Source organism: Lactuca serriola, chromosome 5 (assembly GCF_051521515.1).
Source record: "Lactuca serriola cultivar US96UC23 chromosome 5, Lser_US96UC23_V15, whole genome shotgun sequence".
Taxonomy (NCBI): domain Eukaryota; kingdom Viridiplantae; phylum Streptophyta; class Magnoliopsida; order Asterales; family Asteraceae; genus Lactuca; species Lactuca serriola.
Genome location: NC_136412.1, coordinates 239,047,274 through 239,059,202, shown reverse-complemented (window position 1 = coordinate 239,059,202; position 11,929 = coordinate 239,047,274). Strand labels below are relative to the sequence as shown.

General features: G+C 33.8%; 2 protein-coding genes across 3 annotated transcripts; one reads left to right on the top strand and one right to left on the bottom strand.

Moving 5' to 3' along the window:
- The first annotated feature begins 4,980 nt into the window (after positions 1–4,980).
- Positions 4,981–9,275, top strand: LOC145053795 (Polynucleotidyl transferase, ribonuclease H-like superfamily protein). Of its 2 annotated transcripts, XM_079001897.1 has the most exons (12): positions 4,981–5,100; positions 5,262–5,305; positions 5,804–5,939; positions 6,024–6,711; positions 6,791–6,875; positions 6,970–7,057; positions 7,236–7,420; positions 7,560–7,692; positions 7,828–7,964; positions 8,059–8,133; positions 8,239–8,373; positions 9,025–9,275. In XM_079001897.1, exons 3-12 carry the CDS (start codon positions 5,822–5,824, stop codon positions 9,124–9,126), a joined length of 1,746 nt encoding a protein of 581 aa, XP_078858023.1. In that variant the 5' UTR covers positions 4,981–5,100; positions 5,262–5,305; positions 5,804–5,821; the 3' UTR covers positions 9,127–9,275. The 2 variants fall into 2 exon arrangements, with proteins under 2 accessions (XP_078858023.1, XP_078858024.1); XM_079001898.1 differs by lacking the exon at positions 4,981–5,100 and having other exon boundaries at positions 5,128–5,305; positions 7,239–7,420.
- An 841-nt stretch (positions 9,276–10,116) lies between these two features.
- On the bottom strand, positions 10,117–11,611 carry LOC145053794 (uncharacterized). The gene has a single exon (XM_079001896.1). It carries the CDS (start codon positions 11,453–11,455, stop codon positions 10,331–10,333), a length of 1,125 nt encoding a protein of 374 aa, XP_078858022.1. The 5' UTR covers positions 11,456–11,611; the 3' UTR covers positions 10,117–10,330.
- Positions 11,612–11,929: the final 318 nt, after the last annotated feature.

Genomic DNA, 11,929 nt, shown 5'->3' with positions numbered 1-11,929 from the left:
AAAAAAAGCGGAGAAATAAGAAAGAGGGCGGAGAAATAGAAGAAAAGAAGGCTTTCTCCCTCACGTTCCAAGTTCGTTCCCTGACAATTTCTTCGTTACAACATATCCCCTCATTCATTCGATTTTAAAGCAATTTTGTTTTGGTGATTCTCGATCAGTGAAGCAGTTCCTGGTAAGCATTTAACCATTTGATTAGGGTTTGATATCCTCGATCATCATTCTTTGATTAGTGCTTGATACCTCTCTGATTTCTCTCAATTGTAGTAGATAATTGTTTGATTGTCAAAAAAAAAAAAAATCAACGACACAATTGTAGTTTTTTAATAGGTTTTGCTTGAACTTATCTACAAAAGCAATTGTTTACTATTTCTACTTTTTTTAGTATTTTTGTCCAACTTTGAACAACCATGAAATCTTCATACTAGCTCGAAATGTCTTGATTGTTTTAGCAGGTTGTAGTCTGCTGTCTTGGCTACATATTAGGCTAAAAAATAGCTTAATTGATTAAGATTTAGCTAGGTTATACAGCCCTTAACATGGACTGTTGATGCTGTTTTTTACTATTTCAGTTTTTTTAGAAAATTTTCCCAACTTTGAACAGCCATAAAATCCTTATACGATCTTGGAACAGGCTGGTTTTTTTCCCAGATTCTACTCCTCTATGTTGGCTACATGTTAGGCTCCAAAAACAACTTAATTGATTAATATTTGGCTGAGTTATACAACCCTAAATAGGGTCTGTTAGAGCTGTTTTTTAATATTTCATCTTTTTTAGAAAATTTTCCCAACTTTGAATAACCATAGAATCCTCATACGATTTCGGAACCGGCTGAGTTTTTCTCCAAATTGTACTCCACTATCTTGGCTACATGTTAGGCACAAAAAACAGCTTAATTGATTATGATTTCCCTGAGTTATGTAGCCCTAAACGCGGGTTGTTAGGATTGTTGTATAGTATTTCAGCATTTTGTATAACCTTTTTGTCCAACTTTGAAACATCATAAAATCTTCATACGAGCTCAGATTGAGGTGATTGATTTTCCAGATTGTAGTCCTCTGTGTTTTCTATGTTTCGGGTTAAAAAAAATAGCTTATTTGGTTTAGTTTTGGCAGAGTATACACCTCTAAACATGGATCGTTAGGATTGTTGTATAATATTTCAGCATTTTTTACATTTTTGTCTAACTCTTGCTTGTATATATGTAGATGACACGATCCCCTTTGAAACAACATATTGTACGAAATAGACAAATTGCAAGGATGGACTGATTGTTGAGATCTTCTTGCTAATACTATGTTTACTGATTGGAGTGCAAGGCAAGCCAACAATTAATTTATTCCATGTTTTTATGTAAATTTCATTATTCATTATCAGGTGTTGATACTATGTTTAATGATTTTCATATTTCTTTAAGTTTAGATCTATTCGTACGTTATTCATTTATATTAGAAAATATGTATTTCAATACAAGATGTACATAAAATAATACTAATTGAAAATAAAATAAATTATTTGATAACAAGTAAGGTTACAATGAAAAATTATAAACATACAAGATGCATATTATGACAACTTAACATACATCATAATGTATTTTTATAAAAAAAATATTGTTTGAAAATGAATAAACAAGGTAAAAAACTCATCTCCATTTCACTTTTCAATACAACCGAACAAGAGAAATAATTCTCAAAAACATTTCTCTCAGTTCTACTAAACAGTTGAGTCAATTCTTATTCTCTTGCTTAATTCTCTTTCTCTGCATTGTTATTCTCTGCTGCAATTCCATTTCTCTGTACCAAACACACCGTTAGTGACTTTTGTGCTATTCCCTAAAAATCACGAAGATTCGAGCTCCGATACCTAAAAGTCAAAATTAGACACCAATATGAATAAAAAGGTATTCTTGGTGTATAGATAAATATAGTCATCGATTTCTGTATATGCATAACAACCTCTAGTAAAAATACAATCTAAAAGCAGGATATATTTATATCCAAAAGTCAAATTTGAGTCTAATTACAAGAAGACAAAAACTTTTGCTTAAGTTAATCATAACAATATTTATTTATAACCATAACTAAGGGTGAGCACGGAGAGTGGGTACCCGCTTTGGAACCAGAACCGTCTCGAAACCATCGGTTTTAGAACCGAAACCGAGGTCACTGGTTCCGATTATGGTTCCTAAAAGTCAGAATTAGACACCAATATGAATAAAAAGGTATTCTTGGTGTATAGATAAATATAGTCATCGATTTCTGTATATGCATAACAACCTCTAGTAAAAATACAATCTAAAAGCAGGATATATTTATATCCAAAAGTCAAATTTGAGTCTAATTACAAGAAGACAAAAACTTTTGCTTAAGTTAATCATAACAATATTTATTTATAACCATAACTAGGGGTGAGCACGGAGAGTGGGTACCCGCTTTTGGAACCAAAACTGTCTCGAAACCATCAGTTTTAGAACCGAAACCGAGGTCACTGGTTCCAGTTCTGGTTCCTAAAAGTGGGAACCGCCAAAGACCGTTTCCATTTCCGGTTTCCATTTTTTAGGAACCGTTACATATCGAGTAACCGTCGGAACCTGTTCCGAAATATTAAAATTAAAAAAATACTTAATAGTTAAACAAATTAGCCGTAAGAATGCTCATGACTAAAACATTTGTTGAGAGTATCTAATTGGATATTGGAGGTAACATTCTAATAAGTCATATTTGCAAATTTTGTTTCGAAGCAAATGATCTAATGTGAATGTGAATGAATGATAGTAAAACAATTTGAACATATGTGATGCGGTGATGGTAATATCTTTTGAAAAGATATGATGTTAAATAGCATTAACAAGTTGATAGTAATAACATGAACTTTGGTTTATGACTTATATTTAACAACTTGGATTATCTTTTAAAATGATTTTTTTTTTGTCATTTGTAACTTGTATCACAATGAACTAGTTATAGTGTTTACTTATTGTTTCAATGACAAAGAATTATTTTGTAGTAATGAAACTAAAAAAATTAATTAACCGGGTTACCCGGTCCGGGAGCCGGAACCGTCAATTCTGGGATCAGTTCCAAAAATTCAAGAACCGCCTAGACTGGTTCGGTTATAACATCACAGAAACCGCCGATTTCGGTCCAACGAAATGAGACAAATGCCTACTTATGCTCATCCGTAACCATAACCATCTTTCACTCTTAACTCTCTCGTGCAAGTTCCAAGAAGGGAAGAAATAGAACAAATATCGAAAACTATGAACCTATGAAATGTGAGTTGGAACATTATGGTAACGTGACCTTTTAAGCCGACTAAAATCATAGATTTGCCTAGTGTTAGGTTAACATCTATCGAGTCAACTATATTCAAAATGTTAGTTTTCTCGAATCATACTTCTCAAGAATGTCTTGTTTTATCATGAAATTGGTTAAGATACATTAATCATGTGATGTCACAACGATTTTGGGAATTTTGCAATACTATTGTGTAACCTAATTACACTAAATGATAAGATACATGCCAAAATTATCGAGAAAGTATTTACAAGGACATTTACTTCATAGCAATATTATTGTGAGATGCATTTTAGTTGAAGACTTTTTTTTTTTTTTTTTTTTTTTTTTTTTTTTTCAAAATAGACATTTTGCAATTAGTATATGTTGTGAAATAAATTGTCATTGATAACTAGAAAACATACATTTTGTTAAAAAAAAATCCAACTGATATAGTTGGCGTCAAGTTTTACATATTTCTCTTTATCATTTTGATTCAAGTTGCCCAACAGTAGACTCGACTATTCAATACGCGCCACATGTTTTTTGTGTATAGGTTTTGAAAGTTTGTATTTTATGCTTATTCATGTCAACATGGATTCCAAATTGGTATTTTTTTTGTCTTACACATGAGCCAATTACATGTATATGAAACATATATCATTGTCTTGTAACATACAATCCATATGACATGCATACAAACAACTATTTTTAAAATTAACCTTTTTATTATTATTATTTTTTATTTGTGTATGTAACATGCTACATGGATTAACCGTTGTGTTCATGTTTGATATTATGACACATTTTATTATTTGTGGTACGTTCGTATTTTACAAATTCAAGAGATGAAAATCAAAATTAATTGTGTCCTTATTTTGAATTTCAGGAATCCAAATCAAACATAGGATCGATTTGCAGAGTTAGGGCTATACGCACACGAAGGCACTTCGATTTGCAGAGTTGGGGCTGTGAGGTGGATTAGATGCGAAGCAAAGTAGACGTTGGTGGTTATTGCTAACATTTCCAACGAGAGGAGGAAACGGAGAAGCTAGGGCTGACACACAAACGCATCTAACCTTAAAACATAATCTAACATTAAACCTGAAAATCAAATAACTCTTCTGAGCTAAGGGTGACTTGAGGTGCAAGTTTGTTGTCGAGTTTAAAGGTGCAGAACTCCGGCGACAACAACTTTAGATGTGCAAAACTCCAACGATTTTAGAGGTATGAATCAACGGAAGTTCAAATGGGTGGATTTTATAGTTGAGTTTACAGAAACGGGTGGTGGTGGTGGTGGTGGTGGTGAGGGGGGGGGGGGGGGGGGAGGAGGAGGAGGAGGAGGAAGATATAAGGTCTAAAAAAGGTGCTCATCGGACGTGGGTTCACCGGACTTGGAGTGGTCGCCGACGAGGGAGAAGTGATGATGATTAATTTGAAGAAAATAAGAGACAAAAATGTGAAAGAGGGAGGTAGATTGACTATTAATTTTAAGGGTGGGCCACATATTCATAAATCATTTAATATATCTTCTATATTTAATAAATAAAAAATCTAAAAAAAATTATAAAGACAATATGGTTTTTTATGTCTGCAAGGGACTAAACACGCAACAAATTAAAACCTAAATACCCAACACTAGCGACCAAACATGTAATTGTTGCAAATGACGAAAACGATTTCATTAATTTGTTCTTTATTTAACTCGCAAAACGTAAAATACACATTTTTATTTATTCCTCTCTAGTCAATTCCCTGGATAACACGAGGATGGTGGCAAAGAAGGACATTGGGTCGTGTTGCCATTTCTGGTAACAATATCAGGTGGGCCATGCTCATCCATCACCCGTTTTTTAGGGTTTTTATGATCTTCAATTCTTCAATATAAAAAACACAAGATAATCAATTACACAAGCAATGCAAAATATCTATGGATTGAACTGATTTTATGTTTCCTGCTTTTCTCCTTCCCACCTAATTTGCAGAGAAACATCACAGACTTCTATTCTGGTTTTGCGAAGAAAAACAAGTAAGCCTGTTTACTCTATCAATGTCAATTAGATTTAAAATTCATGATTTTTCTGATGTTTAAAATGTTATGTAATTTGGGTTTTCTTGTTTTTGTATCTATTTGAGTTAATGATCGTCTGATTTTAGCTGATCTCTGGACGAAATATAAGAATTGGCTTCCTGTTCTATTGTTAAAACCCTCGGATTGTGCGCGACATATTTCTCATGTTGCCAGTTTCGTGTTAGGTTAATGTGCCTGCTCGTTTATCGAAAAACATTTTTATTTTTGCGTGCACAACTATCATTTGGTGTTCACTTAGACTATTTTCTCATAACATTCGTGTTCGTGTAAAAAGTAAAAACACCATTGATTTTGCAGCGAGAATATATATATAATTCTGGTGGATTTTGGATTTCCGTACAAAGTATTTATGCATTCTGTTCCATAGATCAGTGGTAATGTTGTCATTGATTTCCATACAAGTACTCATGCATGCTGCTCTTTTGTTGTGTTTAGGGATTCAAAGTTTCAACTATGGGTGTTGATGACAAAACTAACCAAGAATGGCCCATATCCCTGCATGCCTATTCTGATCTTACCAATGTTTCTCCAGTAGTGTTCTTATATCTTCTGAAAGAATGTTATGTTTATGGTAAATTTCTTCTTTCCTCCATTTCCAATTTGTTAGACATCACTAACTCCTTTGAATGTTACTAAGATCTTAAATGATAAACAGGCACATGCAAAGCAACTGCAAAGTTTTTTGCCCTTCAGCATCAGGTCCATCAAGCTTTACACCATGTTCCAAAACCTGGGCCTGCTGTGTTTGTTGCTCATTGTCTCTCTTTACTTCCAATATTCGAATCACATTGTGAAGGTTTTAGTCATTTGATGATAGCTGCTCTTAGGCGTCGTTTGAAAATGGGAACTACACAGGAAGATTTACATGAAGCAAAGTTGTTTGCTACTCAATTGTTTATAATTGCTGTTCGTGGTGATAAGATTCATGATGACAGGATACTTGTGAAAATGCTTGAAGTTTTCAACATTAAAATTACAGATATCAAAGAGGTTATGTTTCAGTTTCACTCAGATGTGAAGAATGATAGGTTTGAAGATATAGCAGATGTCTTTGTTGAGCAGTTTATTTCTAAGCTGTTACAATCTCAATCATATATGGCAGCTGTCACTCTTCTAGAACACCTCTCTATTCGTCACTCTGGAGAGTCTTTTCTTCATATGATGTTGGAAAATAAAGAATACAGAGCAGCAGAAAAATGGGCAACATTTATCGGGAAGCCTATGATTTGTCTACTCATTAAGGGTTATGTAGACAGGAATATGATAAAACAAGCTTATGATTTGATAAAGAAAAATGATCTGCGTGAAGAGTTTCCACAAGTATATCAAATGGGTAAAGAAAGGTATTCTAATTTTTCTATAAAGATCTTGATTTTTCATGTAATCATTAGTGACAGGGTTGTTTATGCTGTGATATTTCAGTACACTTAAGAAGCTAGCAGAAAAGGGATGCTGGGATATAGCAGAGATGAGGGCAAAATCTGATAGACAACTTCTTGAATATTTGGTAGGTGACTTCTAGTAGTATTTGCCATTTTTGTATCATATAAATTAACTTTTTTATTAATAATACTTGTTTGTCGTATAATAATGTGTTCAAGGTTTATTTGGCAATGGAAGCTGGTTACTCAGAGAAGGTAGATGAACTTTGTGATAAATATTCCCTTGAAGGTTTCATGAAGGGAAAAGGTATGTAAGCTATTATATCACCATTATTTAGCTTTATACAGAGAACTATGTTATATATATATATATATATATATATATATATATATATATATATATATATATATATATATATATCTAATAATTAATACATTTGGAACATTGGATCTGTTTTTATTGAGCATTTTCTGATGGTGTACAGAAGCTGAGGTAAGCCTTCCACATATTCGGTATCTGCATCTTGATGAGCTGGCAATCGATAACATTGTTTGGGTTGATGAGCCCATTGGTCTGCGTGATGCCACTTGTCATATTGAGGGGTGCAAAGTTGTTGGCCTTGATTGTGAATGGAAGCCTAATTATGAAAAGGGAAGTAAAGCCAACAAGGTACTAGTAACCCTATTTCTTGTCAACCAATTAAAATTTGTTGTATTTTTGTGATATTTTTACATCAAGTAACGATTAGAAATAATATTAAAAGTTTTAGTAGCCCCTTTATTAGTTACACTGTTTGTCAATCTTACAGGTTTCCATAATGCAAATAGCTTCTGAGAAGATGGTCTTCATCATTGACTTGTTAAAATTGTCTCATGATGCTCCTGATGTATTGGACAGCTGTCTAATCCGCATTTTTCATTCGCCTCGAATTTTAAAGCTTGGTATGAGACATCTTTAAATATTCATGATAACCAAACACCCTTTAATAACTTCAAAATTTTGAAAGTAAAATGTCTTGATGAGAACCATGTGAAATTGTAAGTGATAGTTTTGAGATGAAGTTGTTAATGATGCAGGTTATAATTTTCAATGTGACATGAAACAACTGTCTCAATCTTATGAAGATTTTGATTGTTTTAAGCGCTTTGAAATGCTATTGGATATTCAAAACATATTCAAAGAGCCTCGTGGTGGCCTTTCGGGTCTCGCAAAGGTAAAGCAAACAAAACAGTTTTTTATTTTGTAATGTTGAAGATCCGTCTTTCTGTAAATACTATAAAATCCACAAAGAAATATTTAAAAAACAGGAAATATTGGGTGTTGGTTTGAATAAGACAAGAAGAAACAGTAACTGGGAAGAGCGGCCTTTAACCCAAAACCAGGTTTTTTCTTTTTCCATGTTTATTATTATTATTATTATCTGTTTCTTGAACTTACTTTTAATAAGAAATATTTATAACATGTGGTATTTAAATGCATATGTACAGCTGGAATATGCTGCTCTTGATGCTGCAGTTCTGATTCATATATTCTGGCATGTTCGCAACCAATCACAAATACAATCTAGTGATGTTTCAAATGAGCATAATAATAATACCCAAATGGAGTGGAAATCCCACATTGTAAGTACAAAAACATTGCTACAAATATATAGTTTGTATACAAGTATAAGGTTAACAGTTTTATACTGTTTCTTTTTCACTTAACAGACTTAATCTAGTAAAGCTAAGCTTATATATGGGTGTTTCCTTCTGACCTAATCAAAATAAGCTAGCTTATAAGCTATGTTATTGTAATTTGCAGTTTGGTAAAACCACAAAAATAGCTTATTGTAGCTTATAAGCTAGCTTTTGATAAGTTACTTTAAAATAGCTTTCTCAAAAATATTTCAAATATGTATAATGTCCAAAATTGAATCTAATGCTAGTTTTTAGTTATATATGTCGATTTATGTCGTTTTACATTTCCTTATCAACTACTTTTTACCAAACACTATTAATTCAGCTAGTCTGCCATTTTTTTCAAAAACATAAGGGCCTTTGAAGTAAAATTTAAAATAATTGGAGTATTTATATGTAAATTTTTTTAGCTAATCCCCCACTTCCAAAGCTTTAGATCCGCCTCTAGCACCAGCATCCGACTAGCTTATCAAACAAAAGCTAGCTGGTTTTTCAGTTAATCTGCCAAACACAACATTAATGAATGGCTTTGGTTCTTTGTGTTTCCCTGTAAAATAGCTGATGAAAGCTTTGTACTTTCGTGTGAGCATGCAGATTTCTCATGTAGGTGACCTCACCAAGACCAAAAAGAAAGACAAGAGTAAGAAAAATTCTAATGTGGGGATTAAAGAATCTCATCCATCAAGTAAGAGTTAGGGGTAAATATGTAATTGTTTTGCTAAGTGCATGACAGAAAAAACTAGTAGTTGAAGTCTAGAAATGGTCAGAAATTTGAATCTGTACATAATGGGGATTAAATTGAATGGTTTTGGGTTCGATTATGGTTAAGGTTGGTTTTACTTTTATACCAACTAAGTAAGGTTAAAAACATGACTTTCCATTAAGACTCGTTATGTGTTAAAGTAAAAAAGAAACACATATCTGACCAAGTTAAGTCATGTTCCTATTAAGTTCATTGAGTAAAAAAGATAAATACTTAAACAAAACTTCATTCCTGTATGGAAGAACACAATTGTTTATATATATATATATATATATATATATATATATATATATATATATATATATATATATATATATATATATATATATATATATATATATATAGTGTTGGTTGAAGTATGTGTAATTGTGTATGTTGAGATAGTTAAGGTATGGTGTAAAATGTAAATGAAAGTTGTTTCTTGTTTGAATGATGATAAATGATATAGTTTTATCCTTTTATATCTGTAATGAAAATCAACTGTTTTATAAATATCTTGAATTTTTTTTTATTTATTTTTATTTATGTTAATAAATTGTCAACTTGATGTTATAATGTGCTTTTATACCGTTTGGTGCAATAAATGATGTTAGATTCAAATATGAGATTTGATATTATATTGGAAATGCCTATTTAAGAACATCTTCAACCCAAAACCAAATACCATTTTTACACCAAATTCAACCATTTGTTTTGCCACGAAAAAAGAAAGAACAAGCATCCCAAAGACCCAAACCACTTGGGTACTGGGCCAATGTGACTCAGATCACTTAACCATGTTTCATAATTGGAAAAAACGAACATACTAAACCAATAAAAAATAAGTTTATTGTAATATGTTGTATGGTAAACCACAAAAATGGCTTATTGTAACTTATGAATTATTAGTGTAAGTTGCAAAATAGCTTAATAAGTTTTGAGACTTTGAGCTAATGCATCCAGCTTGATTCAAGAACTAGAATAACTAAAGATATCTATTACAATAACTTTTGATATATTTTACTCGACTTAAAAATATCTGTTAAACAAATTATAATTATATGTATGTATACAGCCCATCAACATATGTTGATTAAGATAGAAACATCGGTATACAGAAGATTTTTTTTTCCTATACAAGCCATCCATGTCCAAAATTTACCTGGATGGAACACGATTGAAAGCTGCGGCAAATCCATTCATGGCTCCGTAACTCTTTGAACTAAACCCTATGCAACCCAACAACCCTTGTCTGTAAGGAAGATACGTCTTCTTCCTCATCTCCTCCGCCTGTGCTCGATTGATCGTGTAATGCACTTCATGTGCTGAACGTCCCATGCTCCTCTTCCTATTCACGCCGACTCCGTTTACTGCTTTCTTTGTCGTCGTTTTAGGCGGTGGCGCCTCCGCTGTGCTGTTGCTGTTTCCATCCTCTGTTTTTGATGATTTCTTATCTTTCTTACCAGAAGAAGAAGGCGTAAAAGACAATGCGGACCACAACTTGTGGTTGCGGTTCCGTCCTTCGCTCTTGCTTCTATATAGTAATTCTTTCAGAAACACCCATCGTTTCGAGCTCCGGCCGACGGAGGATGACCGCGATGATGCACCGGACGACGGAATTTCATTATCTTCTTCAGCTCTCTGCTTCTCTTCGGCTTCCAATTCCAATTCCTCCTTGATTTCAGTAGATTCTCTTCCATCCTGAAAGTCCTCCAGCCATTGAAATGCGCTGTTCGTCCTCAACGGCGACATAGATCTAGCTCTTCTCCTTAACGGTTTTTTGGATCTGTGCCTGTCTCTGCCAAACTTTACGTCTTCATCACCACCATTTTCTCCGTTGTTTTCCAGAACGTGGATCAACGGAGCTAGGTCCTGAGGACGTTGAAGGTGAGAGGAGAGCTTCATAGGACGGATCTGGCCGTTCAAGAAGAGTTCATCAGCAGAGCTCATGGATCCGGAGGGAGCTGCTCCGCTGGTTTCTTGCCTTACCGTGAACTCGAACTCAAAGGAGCCACCCGATCCTTCTAGAGGAATAGAAGAAACGGAATCCGTTTTTGAATAGGCATGATGTGTAGGACTAGTAGGAGCACTGTAGAAGAATCCTCCTCCGTAAGAATGCGGTGGTCCACGGCCAGGACTGGACGGAGCGCTGACGTAAGGAGTAGAGGCACCGCTGTCGATGTCGTCGGCGAATGTGTAATGTTGGGTGGGATTGAAGTCGGACGACGATTGAAGGTCATGGTGTATGCTTCCATTGTTACTGCAGGTTTTGAGGAGCTCCATTCGATTTCTCCCGTGGTGATGACTGATGAGGGTTGTAAGTTGTAACGGGAGTGAGAAATAATATAAGGATAAAAAATGACTACGATCCGAAGCGGCGCCACTACCCTTCCATTATCTCTCTGTGACTCTGCCCAAAAATAATACAAGTATACAACAGGATCCTATGTTAACACTTAAATAGATCTGAACTTTTTTTTTTAAATATAAAAGAAGAGTAAATTACAGTTTTGGTCCATGAGGTATGCACATTTCTACATGTTTTTTTTTATATTTTTTTAAATTTGATGTCAAAGACCTTCATGGTTTCCAAACCCCTAATCTTTTAATCCTAAGGGCATCTCCAACCCACCCCCAAACTCCATTTTTTTTCCCATTTTTTTCCCTATTCTTCTCCAACCCTACCCCATTTTTGGAGATATACTATTCATATCTCCAAAAATGGAGGTGAAATTTGGTTGTCAACTTTAGTCCCTT

Coding starts and splice junctions, on each gene's coding strand:
- LOC145053795 (XM_079001897.1), top strand. CDS start 5,822: ATGGGTGTTGATGACAAAACTAACCAAGAATGGCCCATATCCCTGCAT. Junction 5,940..6,023: donor GAAAGAATGTTATGTTTATG/GTAAATTTCTTC, acceptor AATGATAAACAG/GCACATGCAAAGCAACTGCA. Junction 8,134..8,238: donor GGCCTTTAACCCAAAACCAG/GTTTTTTCTTTT, acceptor GCATATGTACAG/CTGGAATATGCTGCTCTTGA.
- LOC145053794 (XM_079001896.1), bottom strand. CDS start 11,455: ATGGAGCTCCTCAAAACCTGCAGTAACAATGGAAGCATACACCATGAC.